The sequence below is a fragment of the Leptodactylus fuscus genome, chromosome 2, assembly GCF_031893055.1.
Source record: "Leptodactylus fuscus isolate aLepFus1 chromosome 2, aLepFus1.hap2, whole genome shotgun sequence".
Lineage (NCBI taxonomy): Eukaryota > Metazoa > Chordata > Amphibia > Anura > Leptodactylidae > Leptodactylus > Leptodactylus fuscus.
In genome coordinates, this window is record NC_134266.1 from 18,253,672 (window position 1) to 18,272,663 (window position 18,992).

General features: G+C 44.0%; 1 protein-coding gene across 2 annotated transcripts in view; it reads left to right on the top strand.

The window, feature by feature from the left end:
* Positions 1–10,840: 10,840 nt before the first annotated feature.
* JAM2 (junctional adhesion molecule 2) overlaps positions 10,841–18,992 on the top strand; it is a 79,542-nt gene continuing 71,390 nt past the window's right edge. For both annotated transcript variants that reach the window (XM_075263498.1, XM_075263499.1), the window contains exon 1: positions 10,841–10,963. In XM_075263498.1, coding sequence (XP_075119599.1) covers positions 10,921–10,963 — 43 coding nt within the window. In that variant the 5' untranslated portion in view covers positions 10,841–10,920. The remainder of the gene's footprint in view (positions 10,964–18,992) is intronic.

Below are 18,992 nucleotides of genomic sequence, written 5' to 3' on the forward strand. Positions count from 1 at the left end.
TCTATCTACCTATCTATCTCCTATCTATCTATCTCCTATCTATCTATCTATCTATCTATCTATCTATCATCTATCTATCTATCTATCTATCTATCTATCTATCTATCTCTTATCTATCTATCTACCTATCTATCTCCTATCTATCTATCGATCTATCTCCTATCTATCTATCGATCTATCTCCTATCTATCTATCTATCTATCTCCTATCTATCTATCTATCTACCTATCTATCTCCTATCTATCTATCTATCTATCTATCTATCTATCTCCTATCTATCTATCTATCTATCTATCTATCTATCTATCTCCTATCTATCTATCTATCTATCTATCTACCTATCTACCTATCTATCTCCTATCTATCTCCTATCTATCTATCTATCTATCTACCTACCTATCTATCTCCTATCTATCTATCTATCTATCTATCTATCTATCTACCTATCTATCTCCTATCTATCTATCTATCTCCTATCTATCTATCTATCTATCTATCTATCTCCTATCTATCTATCTATCTATCTATCTATTATCTATCTATCTATCATCTATCTATCTATCTATCTATCTATCTATCTATCTATCTATCTATCTCCTATCTATCTATCTATCTATCTCCTATCTATCTATCTATCTATCTATCTCCTATCTATCTATCTATCTATCTATCTATCTATCTATCTATCTATTTATGTATCTATGCTCCGCAGTAACATTCTTGTATTTTAGTAACCAGCATTCTGTTCATAGCAATGTCCTAAAATTCTACCATTAGAACACTTTTTTTTCTGTTTATCACGTAGTAATGGCCTTAAGAAAGACTATTCTTCTCCTACCTTTAGATACCTTCTCCGTGCCGCCGTCCGCTTGAAATCCAGGTTTTCACCGATATGCAAATGAGTTCTCTTGCAGCACTAGGGGCGTCCCCAATGCTGCGAGAGAACTCTCTCCAGCGCCGCCTCCATCCTCTTCAGCAACGTCCTCTTCCTGTGTCTTCTTCTGGCGCAGGCGGTGAAACTTGTAGGCCATGGGCAGAGCCGACTGCGCATGCCCACAGGCCACAAGACAATGGCAGCTTACTTACTGTGCAAGCAGCCATTTTTCTTGTGGCCGCGGGCATGCGCAGTTGGCTCTGTCCGAGGCCTACGAGTTTCACCGCCTGCGCTGGAAGAAGACACGTGAAGGGGACGTTCGAGAAGAAGATGGAGGCATCGCTGTAGAGTTTTTTCGCAGCATTGGGGACGCTCCCCATGCTGTTTGAGCTCTGGGGCCCGCCCCCAGTGCTGCGAGAGAACTCATTTGCATACTGGCGAAAACCGTGATTTCAAGCAAACGGCGGCGCGGAGAAGACATCTAAAGGTAGGAGAAGAATAGTCTTTCTTAAGGCTATTCCTACGTGATAAGCAGAAAAAAAATTGTTTTAATGGGGGAATCCCTTTAAGCCCTGTATTGTTTGTGTCTCCTCTGAGATCTGACTTACACACAGCACTGACACTTCTGCTCTGTCTCAGCCTGTATATACCTGCACTCACTCCATGTTTATGTGTGGGAAGTCCGTATGTAAGATGATGAATTCTCTCTAATTATTCTAAATGGTCTCAGTGTAATTGGGGGAGGTATCTGGAATTGTTGTAGGATTAGAGTGGACCCTCCCCGTATTCAAGTAACAGTCCAGAGTATGTACAGTCGGATACAAAACACTGCAGGCCATAATCTTCTGCAGCACACATTATACATAGTCCCAACAATAGTGTAGATACGTCACCAGCAGGGCTGATAGAAATCATGTAATAAGTCCACATAAATTATCCTGACCTGTCCGAATACAGCAAATCTATAAAGCATCAGTGACACCACTGGGGGATGGGTCAGCTCATTGTGCGGGACACTTCCAGAGCTCCCTCGCCTTTACTTAAGCTGAAGAAAGAGAAGGAGTGATCTGTGAATAGGTCGTCAGTATGAGACGGTATGAGACGTCCATCTGAGGCCACAAAACCCCTTTATTAGATTATTTTTGTTGCTTAACAAAATGTAGCGACTAAAGAAAAGAGAAATGTAAATCCCATCAATATTCGGTGTGACCTTTGCCCTTTGCCTTCCATCAGTTCTTCTCGGTTCTTGCAGACAGTTTTTGGCAGAACTCGGCAGGGAGGTTGTACCCGCCGCCATCTTGGAGAACTAAGCACAGATCTTCTGTGGATCTAGGCTTGCTCCAATATGTCCGTCTCTTCATGTCATCCTAGACAGACTGGATATTGGTGAGAGCAGGGCTCTGTGGGGGCCGGATCATCACTTCCAGGACTCCTCCTCCAAACCTCAGTTGTGTGGGGGGAAAAAGGCGAAGAGGCTACCATGTGTGGGGGTAAAAGGGGCTATCAGGGGCTATTTTAAAATAAGACGCTACCTGTTGGAGTAACCCCAGCATGTAACAGGCCCTATTTACTTACCGATGAAAGTTTCTGCTCATGGTCGTCTCCCAATGGTGTAACTAGGAATGGCGGACTTTTGACATGGGCCCTACCACAAAGAAGAGATATGGGATGCATGGGCCCCCTGGAGGGCTGAAGGGAAAGTGAAGGCAGCAGTGAGCAGAAGCAGGGATTGGTAAGTAAGGCCGTGGACCCATGGCAAGGGTTGGCAATTTGTTGGGACATTTGTTGGGACATTATCGTTTATGGAGGGGCACTATAGGACAGTATACTGTGTGTAAATGGAGAGTTATACTATATGAGGGCCAGGAAAGAGGAAGCTGTGCCGTGGGGTAGGAGGGCCCAAGTGAAAGATTTGTTATAGGGCCCAGTCTTTGCTAGTTAATTTCCCCTAGGTAGGGGGAGAAGGGGACATTATGCTGTAGTATGTGTGGACATAATTGGACCATTAGATTGTGTGAGGGCAAAATGGGTCCATTATACTGTGTGGGGGCAAAAGAGAGCTATTTTACTGTATGTTAAGGAAAAAGGGGATCAGTATACTAGATGTGGGGGTAAAAAGAAGCCATTATACTGTCTATGGGGGCAATAAGGGCCATTATACTGTGTGTGCAGGGAATAAAGATGGCTGACCATTTCTAATAACCATTTCTCTATACGTGTATTTTACATGAATACATTGTTATATAACACTAGATATTCTGGCTTGTTCACATACTGTATGTATTTCAGTATTCAGGTTTGTTGCCCATGGGACTCCAATTTAGATATTTAATTGAGTAATATTTTTTTTTATAAAATTTCTACCAACCAGCAGAACTATGAATACAGCTCTGGAGTATAATACAGGCTGTAATGTATGATCAGCATAAAACAAGCAATATAATATACATTCTTTGACAAAATCAATAACACAACCAGATATAAATGTTGGATTGCCTCAAAGCTATGCAGTTATGTCTCAAGAAGTTGTAAAGGATTACAGGTGTGGGCTAAAGAGACACTGCGTCTTGCCACAAGAGGGCGTAAAAGTGCTTCCACCGCTGCCCTATAAACAGGCTACTTTTGGGTAGTGTACCTCTTGCAATACATGACTCCAGGATGCACTTGAAGACATTTTGCCCGGTTAACAGATGGCACATCATTGGATTCTCAGAATTCCATCACTTCCTTGGTCTGCCCAGTGACCAGATTTATCACCAATTAAGTATTTACGGGACCAGCTGGGATGTCATATTCACTAATCTACAAGTGAGCAGGATCTACAGGCCCAGCTGTGACATCTGTGGGCAAATGTGTGCAGGATACCATACAGAGCCTGTATACCGCTATGTCCAACCATATCCTATTTTATATCAAGGCTAGAGAGTGCCCAACAGAGTATTGGAGCCTCCTTTTACTTGTACAGTTATCCCCAATAAACTTCTTTCACTCTCATATTGCAATCACTTATGACACAAATGTATGTAAAAGGTTGATTCCCTTGCTTCACTGTTTAGCTAGACATATAAGAAGGATATTTGCTGTATAGCTGGAGGTATAGCCAGTATTGATACTCAGCTGTTTAACTACAGGTATAACCAGTAGGATGCTCTGCTATTTAGCTAGCGTTATAACCCATATTGATGCTCAGCTGTATGGCAAGAAGTATAACTAGTAGGGTGCTTGGCTGTTTAGCTAGAGATATAACCAGAAGGATGCTTGTGGTATATCTAGAGGAATAACCAGTTTGATGCTCAGCAGTATAGCTAGATGTATAACCAGTATGATGCTCAGCTGTGTAGCTAAAGGAATAACTAGTAGGATAGTCGGCTGTACAGCTAGAGATATAACCAGTAGGATAGTCGGCTGTATAGCTAGAGATATAACCAGTAGGATAGTCAGCTGTATAGCTAGAGATATAACCAGTAGGATAGTCGGCTGTATAGCTAGAGTTATAACCAGTAGGATAGTCAACTGTATAGGTAGAGATATAACCAGTAGGATAGTCGACTGTATAGCTAGAGATATAACCAGTAGGATAGTCGGCTGTATAGTTAGAGATATAACCAGTAGGATAGTCGACTGTATAGCTAGAGATATAACCAATAGGATAGTCAGCTGTATTGCTAGATATATAACAAGTAGGATAGTCGGCTGTATAGCTAGAGATATAACCAGTAGTATAATCGGCTGTATATCTAGAGGTATAAGCAGTAGTATAATCGGCTGTATATCTAGAGGTATAAGCAGTAGGATGCTTGCTGTCTGTCTGTATAGCTAGAGATATAACCAGTAGGATAATCGGCTGTATAGCTAGAGGTATAAGCAGTAGGATACTTGCTGTATAGCTAGAGATATAACCAGTAGGATGCTTGCTGTCTGTATAGCTAGAGATATAACCAGGGCTTCAAAAAATGGTGGAGGGTCTGAAGCATAAAACATATCAGGAGAGGTTTAAAGAACTTAATCTGTATAGCCTTGAGGAAAGAAGGGAAAGGGGGACATGATGGGAACTCCTAAATTTATTCAAGTTTTGTTATTGAGTATATTTCTAAAGTAACCTCCGCTTTTTATGTAGATTATTCCTTAGACATTTGCTACTGTAGATTGTCTTGTTTGTATCCCATATCTGAGTTCCTATGACAACACGGACACGGCGCATGCAGAACATTTCTGCTTTGGAAAAATAATCCTAAACCATATCTGGAGCTGCTCACTCCTAGATGTCCCACGTCAATGTAAACCTCTCGCGTCTCAATCTGTATTGCACTAACACAGCACAACGGGGTAAACTGTGCCATCGCCCCTGATAAATGATGGCGAATTTTTTTTTTTTTTTTTGCATTGGTCCAAGATTTACAACTTGTGCTGATGTGTTATAGGAAACTGTACCAGACTTTAAAAGCACTGTGCAAATGTGGAGAGAAAGTAGGCTGACTATGGGATGTATCGGTATACATTAAAGGGAGGCTCCAAACAGCTTAAGGCATAGAACATAAAGGCAACGTGTTAGTGGTTTTGTATTTTTTTCTTAAAGGGGTTGTCCAAGGATGGGACAAACTACGGACAGGACCAGGAAGGTGGAACATACAAAAAACATATATGATCAGTCCATCTTTAGCAACCACTGAGGCCACTGATTGGTTTCAGTGGTCACGTGGGGCGCAAGGCTTCAAGAGACCAAGGCACCATACAAAACTCAATGGACACCAGCCGTGCACAATGGAGCAGTGAACAATATCAGGAAAGACATCTAGGCCAGGGCAACATTGTTGCAGACATTCTTGGATCATGGCATTGTTACTCAGAGTCCTCTATCACACTGTCTTGGACGTGTTGTAGGGTCTAATGGTGCATGGTAAGATAAAGTAAGGGAGGGGTTCTTTTTTTACACTATATAAAGAAGACTGACATAAGCCACTGCTGAACCTATGAACTATGTCAATTACAACAAAAATGTTGCACTTTTCTAGACCTTCTCTAACCATCTGACGGCTCGTTCACATCTGCGTCGTCGGTCCTTATTGCAGGTTTCCGTTTCCTGCATAAAACAGATGCAGGAGACGGAAGCCTGCAGGAGACTTTCTCACCCATTCATTTGAATGGGTGAGAAAGCTGTCCGGCCGTGCACGGCAGTGAGCGTTTTGCGCTCTCCGCCGCGAAACCGGGTTTTTATAATCCGGACACAGAGTCAGACATGCACTACTCTGTGTCCGGATAAAAAAAATCCGGTTTCGTGGCGGAGAGCCTAAAACGCTCACCGCCGCGCACGGCCGGACTCGATCTATGGTTTCCGTCTTCTGCCATGCAGAAGACGGAAACCATAGTACGGAGACCCAGACGCAGGTGTGAACCCAGCGTTAGTGGTGTGTGAAGTATATTGCCTTACAAAGCCGCTTGGCACACCTGGCAATCACCCGTCTTTCTTACTTTCCGCTCACACCCCGTGAGTGTGCCCAGGTTTTATAAAATAATACGAAGCAAGATTTATACATTTTATATATTTATTAACCCAAGTGGTTATCATATCTCCACACCAGATGACCATAGCGTCAGGCAAGTGGATGGGGTTTGTGGCAAGATCCCCATTGTGTAGATACCAAGGATGACACCCTAATTCCCTTTGGGCAATGAGGTCAGTGTCTGGACCTTTTCCCTGCACCCAACTATACCTTGTTTAGATTTGAGGTGCTTGTCTCTGCCTTGAGCACCCAATGAATTTATCGGTGGCATGTTCTGCAAAACACAAGTCAAAATACATAAGTGGAAAATATATATCTGGGGGTCTCTTTGATATCTGTTGTCTTGATCAGTTACCAGTGGATACAACCACAAATGCAGGTCATGATTTCCATGAGAACGTAACCTGCCCACAATAAGGAAATCATGGCTTGGTTTCTAACAAATGTCAGACCATTGGGTCCACACGGTGGCTCAGTTGTTAGTACTGCAGCCTTGCAGTGCTGGAGTCCTGGGTTCAAATCCCACCAGGAATACATCTGCAAGAAGTTTGTATGTTCTCCCTGTGGTTGCGTAGATTTCCTCCTATTCTACAAAGACATACTGATAGAAAAAAAATGCATTGTGATCCCTATATGGGGCTCACAATCTACTTTTTAAAAAAAAAAAAAAAAAAAAACCAGACCATAGACAGTTACTGGATTTACAGTCGTAAAAACCCGGCAAAATTTTTTGTCATTTATATTTGCAAAAGTGTTTAAATTATAGTCATGTTCATAGGAAAAACCCTTTAAGATGAAGTTACAGGGACCTTGTGCGGCCACATAGGCTACTAATATGGTGCGTCCACCCCTGATTTCCAGTCTGCCATACAATGTGTGCCAACTTTACAGGAAGGGAATGTGGAACAACGTAGGATACAGGACGTACTTGTAACAAACAAAAATCTGAGCAGTCGGCTTCAATAGGCATGTGACATGGAACCAAAGAACATTGAGAGAACACTGTAAATCATCATGTGAATGAGCCATGTGATGACGGCTAAACCATAATCCTCGACCAGGCTCGCAGTGTTATAGACTGCATGGGAAAATGGACCATATCCTGAAATCTTAGGACATATTCAGTGCTTTGTCCTGGAAGGTCATTGGGGAGATGCCAAGTCCTTGTCCTTGTATGTTCTGTACTCTAGACATTCGGTACACTTCATATGTGTTGTAGGTGTACTGAGTAATCTGCAATACAAAGCTAATTCACTTACATGGCTTCAACTCATAAATCTGGACAGTGAGGTTTTATGTGGTCACTTCAACAAACTTTGCATAAATCAATAGTACAAGCAAATGGAAGAATCTTTGTGTAGCACTGACTATCTGCAACCCCCAGTGTCCTCCCTCTGCCAGCCGCACTGCTTTCCCATGTGTGGGCGCTGTCTCTTCCTACAGGGTAGGTACAGACCTTCTAAGAAACTGGAAAACTCTTCTATCTGTTCCCAGCCACTTGTAGGCTATTTAAGGCACCTTTCCCAACAGGAAGGTGCCTGAGCAAAAAGGTTCTTAGCTTGCTAGTCTCTGTGGAGGTGATTCTCAGCTGCTGTGTTTTCTTGACTATGATCCTGTTCTGCCTGCCCTGACCCATTACCTGTATACTGGATTGAACAAACTCTGCCTATCCTGATCCTTTGCCTGTATGTTACTCCACCTTCCCTAACCACGATTGCCCATTTACCTTGTCTCTGCCTGTCTCTTCCCTGGTAAATACAGTACTCGCATTTCTTGTCCAGCCTAGGTCAGCTGACACTGAATGAGGTTACCCCTAGAGGTAGTAACCTAGCGTTTCTCTGCAGCATAGTACTGATCCCCTTATGTGACTGCATTGTTACTGTTTTGTTCCTAAAATTCAAAATTTTATATATATTTTTTAATTATTTTGTTAGTATTTTGTAAATTCACCTTTGCCTTTCAGTACAGCCTGAATCCTTCTGGGCATTGCTCTTTATCAGATTCAAGCATTAATGACAATGTTAGTGAATGGGGCTATTCACATGACTGTGATTTTGACCTTCATAATATAGGTCATATCCTATTTTTGGCTGTTTTCACAGATCCCTCCGTACTGGAATGTAAGGGAGACCCGTGAAAATGAGTGGCCCTCGGGTGCAAGACTCTTGTGGAAAATGGATTTATTTTCCTGGCTGTTTTGTAACCTTTTTACGTGAATCAGTGTGAGCTCCGGATTTACGGGCCTGAACCTCGTGTCGGGAGAGGGGCTCCTCGTTGTATAGTTATCTATGATTCTAGCCCCTGCCACCCAGCGACATACTGTCCTGTAGAGATTATAGTATGGGACAATATGTCATAGTATAGTTATCTATGCTGCTAGGAATCCCTCTACCGCCATGATTCTTAGGAGGCTAAGGCTCCGCGTGGCATCCCGCAGCAAAAAAGCGCTGCAGGATAAAAACTGCAGCAGCAACGCATCGCTGTTCTTCCTGCAGCGCATTTAACAGAATGTTTGCAGAGGTTTCCTTTGCAGACTTTCTGTTTCAATTACTCCTATGGGGAAACCGCAGACCTTTTCGTAGGTATAATTGACATGCTGCACTTTCCAAAAACGCGCCAGTTTTTGAAATCGGGACGTGTCTGCACTGAGGTTTTTACTGCAAAGTGGGCATGGGATTCACTTGGAATCACATCCGTTTTGCTCTGACTGTAAAACACTGCGATTTTTTTCCGCAGCGTTTATGCCACGCGGGGCCCCGGCCTTAGGGCGAGGGTGATAAATCCAGAGCATGTACAGACTGTTAGTGATGACAACTAAATCTGGTTCATGTTTGCGCCATAGTCTCCATTTGGTCACAGTGACAGCTGAAAATCAGCAGATGAAAAAAATGCTGCAAGTCCAACTTACCCGTCCGGTGGTGTCAGTAAGGGTCCATTCACACGGAGGAAAATGGTGAGGAATTTGGTGTGGAATAAAAAGCTAGCAGAACCCATTGAGGTCAATGGGAGGCTTTTTTTTCAGCGCTGAAATTCCACACCAAATTCCTCACCATTTTACTCCGTGTGAATGAACTCTAAGGCTGAGTTCAGACGGGGTTTTTTGGGTCAGGATTTTGACACTGAATCCGCGTCAAAATCCTAACCAAAAAAACGTCTGCCATTGAAATCAATGGGTGCTGGTCATTTCTTTTTTCTGCGAGTGGTTTGTTCCCATTCGCGTAGAAAAGAAGTGACCTGCCCTTTCTTCAGGCAAAGATACTCCCATTCATTTGGGCCTAATCTGGAGCAGAGTGCCGCGACTGGATGCCGGTACCCTGCACCGGCATCTAGTCGTGGCCACCGATTTTTTTTGGTCCGGAATCTGAGATAGCCTCTGCGTCAAATTCCAGATCTGTCTGAATTCAGCCTAAAACAACAGACACCCAACAGAGCCCATTATAGTTAATATATGTAGTCATTATAATCCAACAGACCAGAACAACGGACACGGGCACCTACATATATGCCGGCCTTAGGTGATTACAGTTTTTTTTATACCATATATACTCGAGTATAAGCCAACCCGAATATAAGCCGAGGCCCCTACTTTTACCACAAAAAAATTGGAAAACTTATTGACTCGAGTATAAGCCAAGGGGGGAAATGCAGCAGCTACTGAAAAATTTAAAAAATTAAAATGGTCTGAGTTTTCGGGTGCAGTAGGTGCTGGGGAAGGGGAGGGGGTTTTTGGTTGTCTGTCTGCCCCTTCCCTGAGCTTGAGGACTGGGTTTTTTCTTCCCCCACTTGGAATTCAGCCTGGCTGACTATAGGGGATCTGCATTGCTCCTATTAACCCCTTCCTGATGGAACAGGAGCACTGCAGAACCCCTATATTCAGTAGACCGGGCACTGTCAGACACAGGGATACCTAATGTGTATGTGTGTCACGGTCATTTTCTACTTTTGTATGTATTCTAGGGAAAGGAGGGATTTACAACTTCAAATTTTTTTATTTTTTCTAAAGCTTCCTTTTTTTCACTATTTTACGAGAGATTCTATATATTGATATTGTGTCTGGTCATAAAAAAAAATAAATTTTTTTTTGCTGACTCGAGTATAAGCCGAGGGGGGCTTTTTCAGCACAAAAACTGTGCTGAAAAATTCGGCTTATACTCGAGAATTTGCCAAACTCTTTAATTGTCTACAACTATAAGTACGGTTATGTCCATAAGAAAAATCCTTTAAATCACATGTAAAAGCCAATCTTGGACATGATGGAGTTAAAAGCTTTCTAAGAACTTGCTCCTGGCTTCCCTTGCCCCTGAGCCACACTCTCTGCCTGTAACTTTCTTGCAGCCTGACACTTGTGGAATCAGCTGCTCTGCATGTGAGTGGAGGGGGCTGTAGAGGGCGCTGTGGAGCCGCACTGCCTGCTCCTTGCCATTCCTGCTGCTCAGACCTCCCCGTTAGCAGAAGCCTTAGCAGTGTGTTGGTCGCATTGCCTGTGAGAGCTGCCCTGGATCTGAACTCTCTGCTCCTGGCTCCTCACTTATCCCTCTGGAGAAGATGTCTTGCCTCTTATTTCTGGGACACTTTGTTGCTCTTTGCTGTAAGTTTTTGGGGTTTCTCTGTCTATTTTGCAGGGTTTCTTGCACTTTGTGTTGTGCTCCTGAGTTGTGAACAGGTCTCTGTGCTTTGTGTCTCTACCATTGTCTTGGCTGGGGGGGCAGCTGGCAGGGATAACAAGCCCCCCGCCACAGCCATGAGGGTCATGTGCTTGCTACATTGTATCACCTTTACTTGTCCTGCTGAAATATGGAAACATTGTATCATCACAATCTGCGCTATTGTATTCTGCTGACTTGTATACAAGTGTCCTTGGGTGGTGTGAATAATTGTATGCCCGGAGGAGGGGGCACTGGCAGAAAAGGGGTTAACAATACAGCAGTGGAAAAGTATTTTAAGTGGATTTTTATTCTCAGGCCTGGACTACATCGCAACTTTTTTACGTAAGTCTCACAATGAGGCAGAATCTGTTAAGTTCTTGCACAGAAGTTGGCACATTGTTATCCTATAAGCCAAAGCGGTGACGTAGCCCCGGCTTTCTAGTTCAGTGCATTGCAAGTATATGGGGTTAAAAAATGAGGTCTATGGGGGGATTATAGAGGCCAGAAGTAGATAGAGGGTTAAAAATCCGCTGCATGGAGTGATGTATGTATGTGATATATATTTATTTTTGGTTCAGTCTTATCAATATAGGATTCTTAGAGCTGTGAAGGTTGCATTGCTTTAAAGGAATTGATCTTGGAGTTTAATTTTATTTCTCTGACTCCGGACCTGGGGGGGGCCATTTCTGACCCCAGTCATGTGATCAGAACCAGCATCGGGGTCGCTCCTGTTTTCATAAGTGGTATGGGGGATAACTGTACTATATGCCAGCCCCATAGACCCGGAGGTGAGGTTCTGGTTCTGATCATGTGACCAAGAGTTTTGTAACCAGTCCTGATGCCCTTGGTCTGGCATTAAAAAAAAAAAAAGCACATGTAGGTAAAATAAAACTTCCCGGACAACCCCTTTAAATCCCCGGCGGACCTATTTAGACCACCTCTATAGGCTTCTCTTTGTCAGGGTGAATTGACACTTTGTTGCAAAACTTTCTGTGATTGAAAACAAGTTCCGCGCTGTTTCTGCAGCGTGTTGGGCTTGGATCCCTGCCAACTGACTTAGATGAATGGGACGGTCACCGAATCTGTTGCTGTGTGCGTGTTCTGATCGGCTGCAACATCAAATTGGCAGAGAAGGGGTTAAAGGCTCCCGCCGTCCATTATATTAAGTGCTCGGTTCTATATTGACTCGTGTCTTGATTTATGACTTGGACGAGGAAGCACCTAAACCTGGTTTTAGCGTCGCTGAATTAGATTGTATTGCAATAGACTCCTGAAAATATGTGATTTCTGTCGAAACGCCGTCTAGGAGAGTCTTTCTAGGGAACGGCGCCAGAGGAGTCAGCGCCAGCTTAGCTTGGCACATCTCATTATTCCGAGCCGCTGCAGCATCGCACAGATTTTTTTCTGTAGCCCCAGATATTTAGTGCCCTTCCAGTAAATTCACTTATTCCACCGTTGCCCCCCCGCCCGCCCCCAGAACTAGTGATAAACCTTAAGCTGACTCACGTGTTATAAAGCCGAGCCTGATACATTGTAATGAAATCGTCACAGGAAACGAGCCGTATAAGCTGGCACAGTACAGCGCCCGTCTCTTTATGGGCAGATGTGGATGTATTGGCAACAAATATCTAGACAGAAGTGGGGAGATTTATCGAAACCGATGCAAAAGGAGCAATGGTCGGAACAGATTGTTGGTTAGCTAGTTACAGAAGTATAACTTGTAGTCTGCTTATTTCCATCGTCCCGTACCAACCATGTGCCCTTTGTAATACGAGTGCCATCTTATGTCACCCCATTAAAGTCAGGTTTTATAAGTCTGTCATTCGGGTCAGCCCAGTACAGATGTGAACCTAGACTGAACCCTACAGCACAGTGACGTAGGTTAGGGTCACCCAAATCCAATGCTTTCTGTTCCTTACAAATTCTGTTACCCTTCGTTCACATCTGCATTTGGTAATCCATTCGGGGGAGTCCACATGGGGACCCCCCAAATGGCATACCGAATGCAACTGCAAGCACTGTGGAGAGAAAACACACGGACCCCACAGACCAGGGGTAGGGAACATACGGCTCTCCAGCTGTTGCAAAACTACAACTCCCAGCATGCATACTGGCTCTGCTGTTCTGGGAACTCCCATGGAAGTGAATGGAGCATGCTGGGAGTTGTAGTTTCACAGCAGCTGGAGAGCCAAAGGTTCCCTACCCCTGCCATAGACTATAATGGGGTCCATGTGTTTGCCGCGCGCTGCCCACACGAATCATACAGACAGGAAAGTAGATGGTGAACTACTTTCCTGTCCGTATGATCCCTGCGGAGATCTGGCGGCAAGCACATGGATCCCATTATAGTCTATGGGGTTCGTGTGCTTTCACTGGCAGACTGCTTGCAGTTGCGTTCAGTAGTCCGGGACTCCCCCGAATGGATTACCAACGCAGATGTGAACGAGATCTAACTGAGGTGGGATAAGAAATATAAATGAGCGGTCTGGAGCATTAAGGACGTCATGTGCTGTGGATCACATAATCTGTGTATGTGCAGAACCACTCTGAACTTGCGCATGCACCATTGTGTTAAAGTATATTCAGACGTGATGGGACCTTCGATGGACCCCCTTGCCTACAAAGGGGTAAGACGATTGCTATCATTTTAAAACACAAGCCGTTAGAGGATAAGGTCCTCGGTTCAGGACTTTTTCCTCCACCGATTTTTCAGGCGGTCATTGTGACAGAGTAGCCTGCTAATATGCACATCCAATTTATAAAAATAACTCTATCTCGCTGGATACCCTTGATGTCCGGGATGTTGGTACGTTCCACTATATAGGCAAAATAATTACCCAGCCGTGATCTCGGCGATCATCTGATCATACATTCGGCCGCAGCTTTCTCACTCTGTTATGTGTGATCCTAAATATGTTGTTGGGAAATGTGACCCCCCTCCAGCTTAACGCCGTCTGCAGGATTCCAATCCATGGAATGAAAGTCCCAAATAATTACCCGCAGGTTGTCACAGACGCAGAGCTGGCAGGAACAACTGCTCCATGGCCGCAATTGTCCCATTGTCACCTTTTGTATTTTAACCATTTGAGGAATGCGGAATGCCGAGCGCGTCACATGGGGTCTGTCTAGTAAGATACTGAAGGGAAATATCTGTATACGAGGAGGTGGCTCGGACAGTATATATAGCAGGCCCGTGGGGTGGAGGCTCGGGCTGGAGTGTCGGTAGAAATGGAGACAAGTGACAAGACATATCTAAGATATGAAGGTCTCGCATACTTGTTCTCTTCAGGATCTGGAAATGTATCTAAGTAATGGATACAGACATCACTCCTGTCACAGACAATCACTGCTTGTTCTTTGTCAGGGCGGAGAAAGGGCACCAAGTAAAGTAAGACCGCCACTCATCATCTTGACGTCGTTGACCGTCCTCAGACTTTCGAGACTTGTCTTCTGTGGACGGGAATTAAAGTTATACGCTGAGGTCTCTTCAGACCCCGGGAAATAATAGGTGGGAGCGTGGCACTACCAGCGGGTCCTCTTCTGGGTGATGCCACGTGCCCCAGTCCTTGATGGTCATATGGCCTACTTGCGTTGAGTCATGATGTTAACACGCCCCATGTGATTGCTGAGGCCCAATTACATGATGTCACCCATGAGGTCGGAAGAGGACCCAAATATTATGGGAATGCCTAGAAGAGGTGAGGGAAGGTGTTTGTGGAGGCCCCTGGGACTCCACTTATTATATTTTGGGATCTAAAGAGCTCCCGAGTATAAAAATGTCACTTCTCGTTCGTGATGAAATTAGTTGACAAATTTTTGGGTGGAAACATCCAAACCTGAAACTAAGCAAATCTTATACAAGATTGCCCATCTCTATTGCCTAGTCCCGTGATGGCGAACATATGGCACGGGTGCCAGAGGTGGCACTCCGGGCCCTCTCTTTGGGCACCAATACATGGAACAGATTATTCTGTTTGGGGGCCACTGTGCAGCAGATTACACTGTTTGGGGACACTGTGGAGCAGAAAGCTCTATAAAGCCCCATTCGTATGACCATATTTTGCAGGTCTTTAATTTTGTGCAATTGTGGATCCACACATTATTAAGGTTAAATTGGGACTTTGTAATAAATTAGTGGGTTTTGGGATGCAGTTTGGGCACTCGGTCTCTAAAATGTTCGCCATTACTGGCCTAGTCTGTAAACCATGTTTGTCCTGTATAATGTCTTAGGCCAAACTCACACACCGATGTTATAACGGCTTACACGTATTACATGGCGGGGCTATAAAAATACAATTGTTATGAGCAAAGACAATCTAAATGAATAAAAACAAATGTAAAGTAGGCGGCCAAAATTCAGTATCTGACCCTATAAAGCTGCCCCAGACAGGAGGGTTTATCCTATATTAATAATTACTGGATGCCCCCACCACGTTGTTATCCCCCCTTCAGATGCCAGGAGTAGGAGATGCCTTGAATTCCTCTGAATTAGTTAGACATTTTTGGGGATAGTAGGGGGGGTGGTTGTGTTTTTATAGCTACTATTTGCAAACAGATGTCTTGCCGGCCTGTCAGACTGGGCTAAGAAAGGAGCCTGACACTGGCGGGGGACAGGTGGCTCCCCGTGGAGGTTCACATTCATCAGGGTTCCCATGGGCCGTGTGTGGTACATAGCAAAGTGCGAGCGACAAAGTGTAGATGGCTGAATGCTGCCAAATTATGTTGTGTGGACCACAAAAATGTCCTATTAAAATGTAGAGGTATTTAGATGGCAAGGTGGTGGTGGGATCCATACTAGCAGATATCTAGAGGGTTGTATAGGATTCTATATGGTAAGTAGAGAGAGTCTGCTTCTTACCTAGATCGGTGGTCCTCAAGGTGCAGTATGTGTACCTGTGGGGGTATGTTCATCTCTTCTGGAGGAACGCGGCGAGAGTCCCCCTGCCCCTAATGGTAGTTTGTCTCTTCCTTCCATCCAGGCTGTTCAGTCACGCTGTAGCTACATGTACATGGTCGTGTGACCCCCTGAACGGAATCCCGAACGCATTAAAAAACGGTTACCGGAGAAACCACACGGACCGCATAGACTATAATGGGGTCTGTGTGTTTTCCGAATGAATCGTGCAGAAAGAAACGTGCTGCTTGTGGTAGTTTTTAGAGATGAGCGAGTACTGTTCGGATCAGGGAGGGGTCCCTTTAGGTTTTATAAGGTTTTAGAGGAGAAAAATAGGGAAAAAAAAATTTCAGGCAAAAAATGGTAAAATATTTAATATATGGGAGTTGTAGTTTTGGAACAGCTGCAAGGCCACATTGACAGGTGACCCTGCAGCTGTACGGGGATGTATAGGGCGTTTTTTTTGTGGGGCCAGGTGTAGACCGGGCATTTTCAGACACAGGGATACCTAATGTATATGTTTCACAGTAATGTTATACTTTTATATGTATTCTAGGGAAAGGAGGTGAACTTTTATTTATTTTATTTTTTATTATATTTTTTTTAAGTGGGTTTTTTTTTTTTACTATTTTAATATCCCCCGCCTAGGGGGCTTGAACCTGCAATCATTTGATTGCAAGTCCCATAGACGGCAATACAAGTGTATTGCCGTCTATGGGAGATTCTATACATTACTATCGCGGAGGGTCATAGACCAGCCGCGATAGTAATATATATCTATGACAGGCCTGGGAGCCTTCATTAGGCTCCCGGCTGTCATCGGAACAGGTCGGCTCCTGCGGCCTCGCCGTGCAGGAGCCGGCCTGCATCACTAAAGGTATGAGGCCGGGGGGGGGGACCTGCGGTGACCTGCGGTGGAGGAGTGGGTTTGCAGCATGGCCGTGCTACTGCCACCGCTGGTTTTCTTCAGCGGCAGTAGCGCGGCAATCCGCAGGCCCCGGCAGCTAAGACAGTCCCCGGCATCTGCTGTAATAGACCGGCGGATGCCGGGGAGTGTCTTAGCTGCCGGGGCCTGCAGTATAGTCACACTCCTGCCGCTGAAGAAAACCAGCGGTGGCAGTAGCGCGGCAATCCGCAGGCCCCGGCAGCTAAGACACTCCCCGGCATCCGCCGGTCTATTACAGCAGATGCCGGGGACTGTCTTTGCTGCCGGGGCCTGCGGATTGCCGCGCTACTGCCGCTGAAGAAAACCAGCGGTGGCAGTAGCGCGGCCATGCTGCAAACCCACATTCAGACTATAAGACGCACCCTCATTTTCCTCCGAAATTTGGGGGAAAGTGCGTCTTATAGTCCGAAAAATACGGTATTTATTTTGCACATGGAATTTTATAAAAAAAAAAGAAATTCCTGATATTTTTTTAGGTTTCGCATCTGTCTAAAGTCAGGTTGTAAAAAATGCAGCGTATAAGAGCAGCTGCCCATGTCAGTCACTAAAACACATGTAAATATTTTTCAGACTGGGAAATATGGGAGGCAACGTAACGATCACGGGGGATTTCTGTCATTCCGTTACAGTCGGCCTCACCGTGTCCCGCTCTGGTTTTGCATTAGGTGCATATTGTGTTTTTTTTTTTTTTTTTTAATTGAAGCATTTTTTAGTGATCACCTCCTGCAAAAAATGTATAAGTATATATGTTGTGGCATCAATAGTTTCAGGAAATAAAAAAAAATAAAAATAAATAATAATAATAAAAATATAATTATTATTGGTATTAATGATTAACAAAGAAAATTATCTATTATTATTATTATTATTAATAATAATAATAATAATCAAAAATTACTTTTTTTGCGCTAAATAAAAAAAAAAACTATTCACAATGCATAAAATAAATTCCAAATAATTAGAATTAAAAATGCATTTAATAAAATACATTTTCATTTTGATTTTTATATGTGAAATTCTAAACGGGAGCTGATTATGGAAAAATACACGTGTAAAAAATGTCATTGAAGTCAATGGGAGTCTGATTTTTACACGTGAATTTTGCCAAGATACTCGCGCGTTTACTCCATGTGAACGGGCCCTTCGGCGGAGGCCATACGTTGCGGAAAAGCTGCTTTTTCTGTTGCAGATTTTGCTGCAGTTTTTTCAGGCCAAACCCAGAAGTGGATACAAAAGGAATGAAAAAGAAGCTCTTGGGCCAAGGCCCCACAGGATGACCAAGCAGAAATAAAGCGCTGTGAGAAAAACCGCGGGGGCAACGCATTGCGGTTCTTCCCGCAGCACTTTAAGCAGAAAGCTTGCAGTTTTCCACTGCGGACTTTCTGTTACAATTATATCTACAAGGAATGCCTCAGGCATTTCCGTAGATATAATTGACATGCTGGGATTTGAAATCGCAGCGTGTCCGCACTGTGGTTTTTACCGCAAAGTGGGAGTCGCATGAATTCCATCTACTTTGCAGTTACTATAAAATGCCACGATTTTTCCTGCGGTGTTCCCATTGCAGGCAAGTCGTGGCGTTACTGTCCCGTGGGGCCCCTGCCTCATACTTATCCCTTCTGCTCTGTCCTACCTGGTCTTGGATCAAAAAAATGCACAAAATCTGTAGCAAATAAAAGTTGCTTTTTTTCAATGCAGGGCCTATTTATGAAATAGAAGATAAAATATAATAAAATTAAAATTAATAAAAAAAATATTCATTTGATATTCTTGTAGCTGCGTGTATGCTTTTATGTGCAATGTACTCTGTTGCCCCAGGAAAGGGTAGAAAGTTCTGAGGGAAGTCATTCTGGGACTTGTCGCTTATATTTAGTGTGTTTGCTCACAATTCCCAGAATCCTCCCCCCCCCCCCCCCGCCCCCCTGGTTGTGCCTCTTAACAAGAGGATGAATGAATGATTGGGCCGGGTCTTTTGTATTGTCTCTTTGTAGGCTGCAGACGAGGGCTCTCCATGGGAATGTGTTTCCTTGGACACTATAGAACATGTCCATGAAATGTAGGGTTCTCTCACTGATCTCTGCTGGGAATGTCCCGGCCTTCTTCCCTACACTTTGTATCACAGGAAGATTAT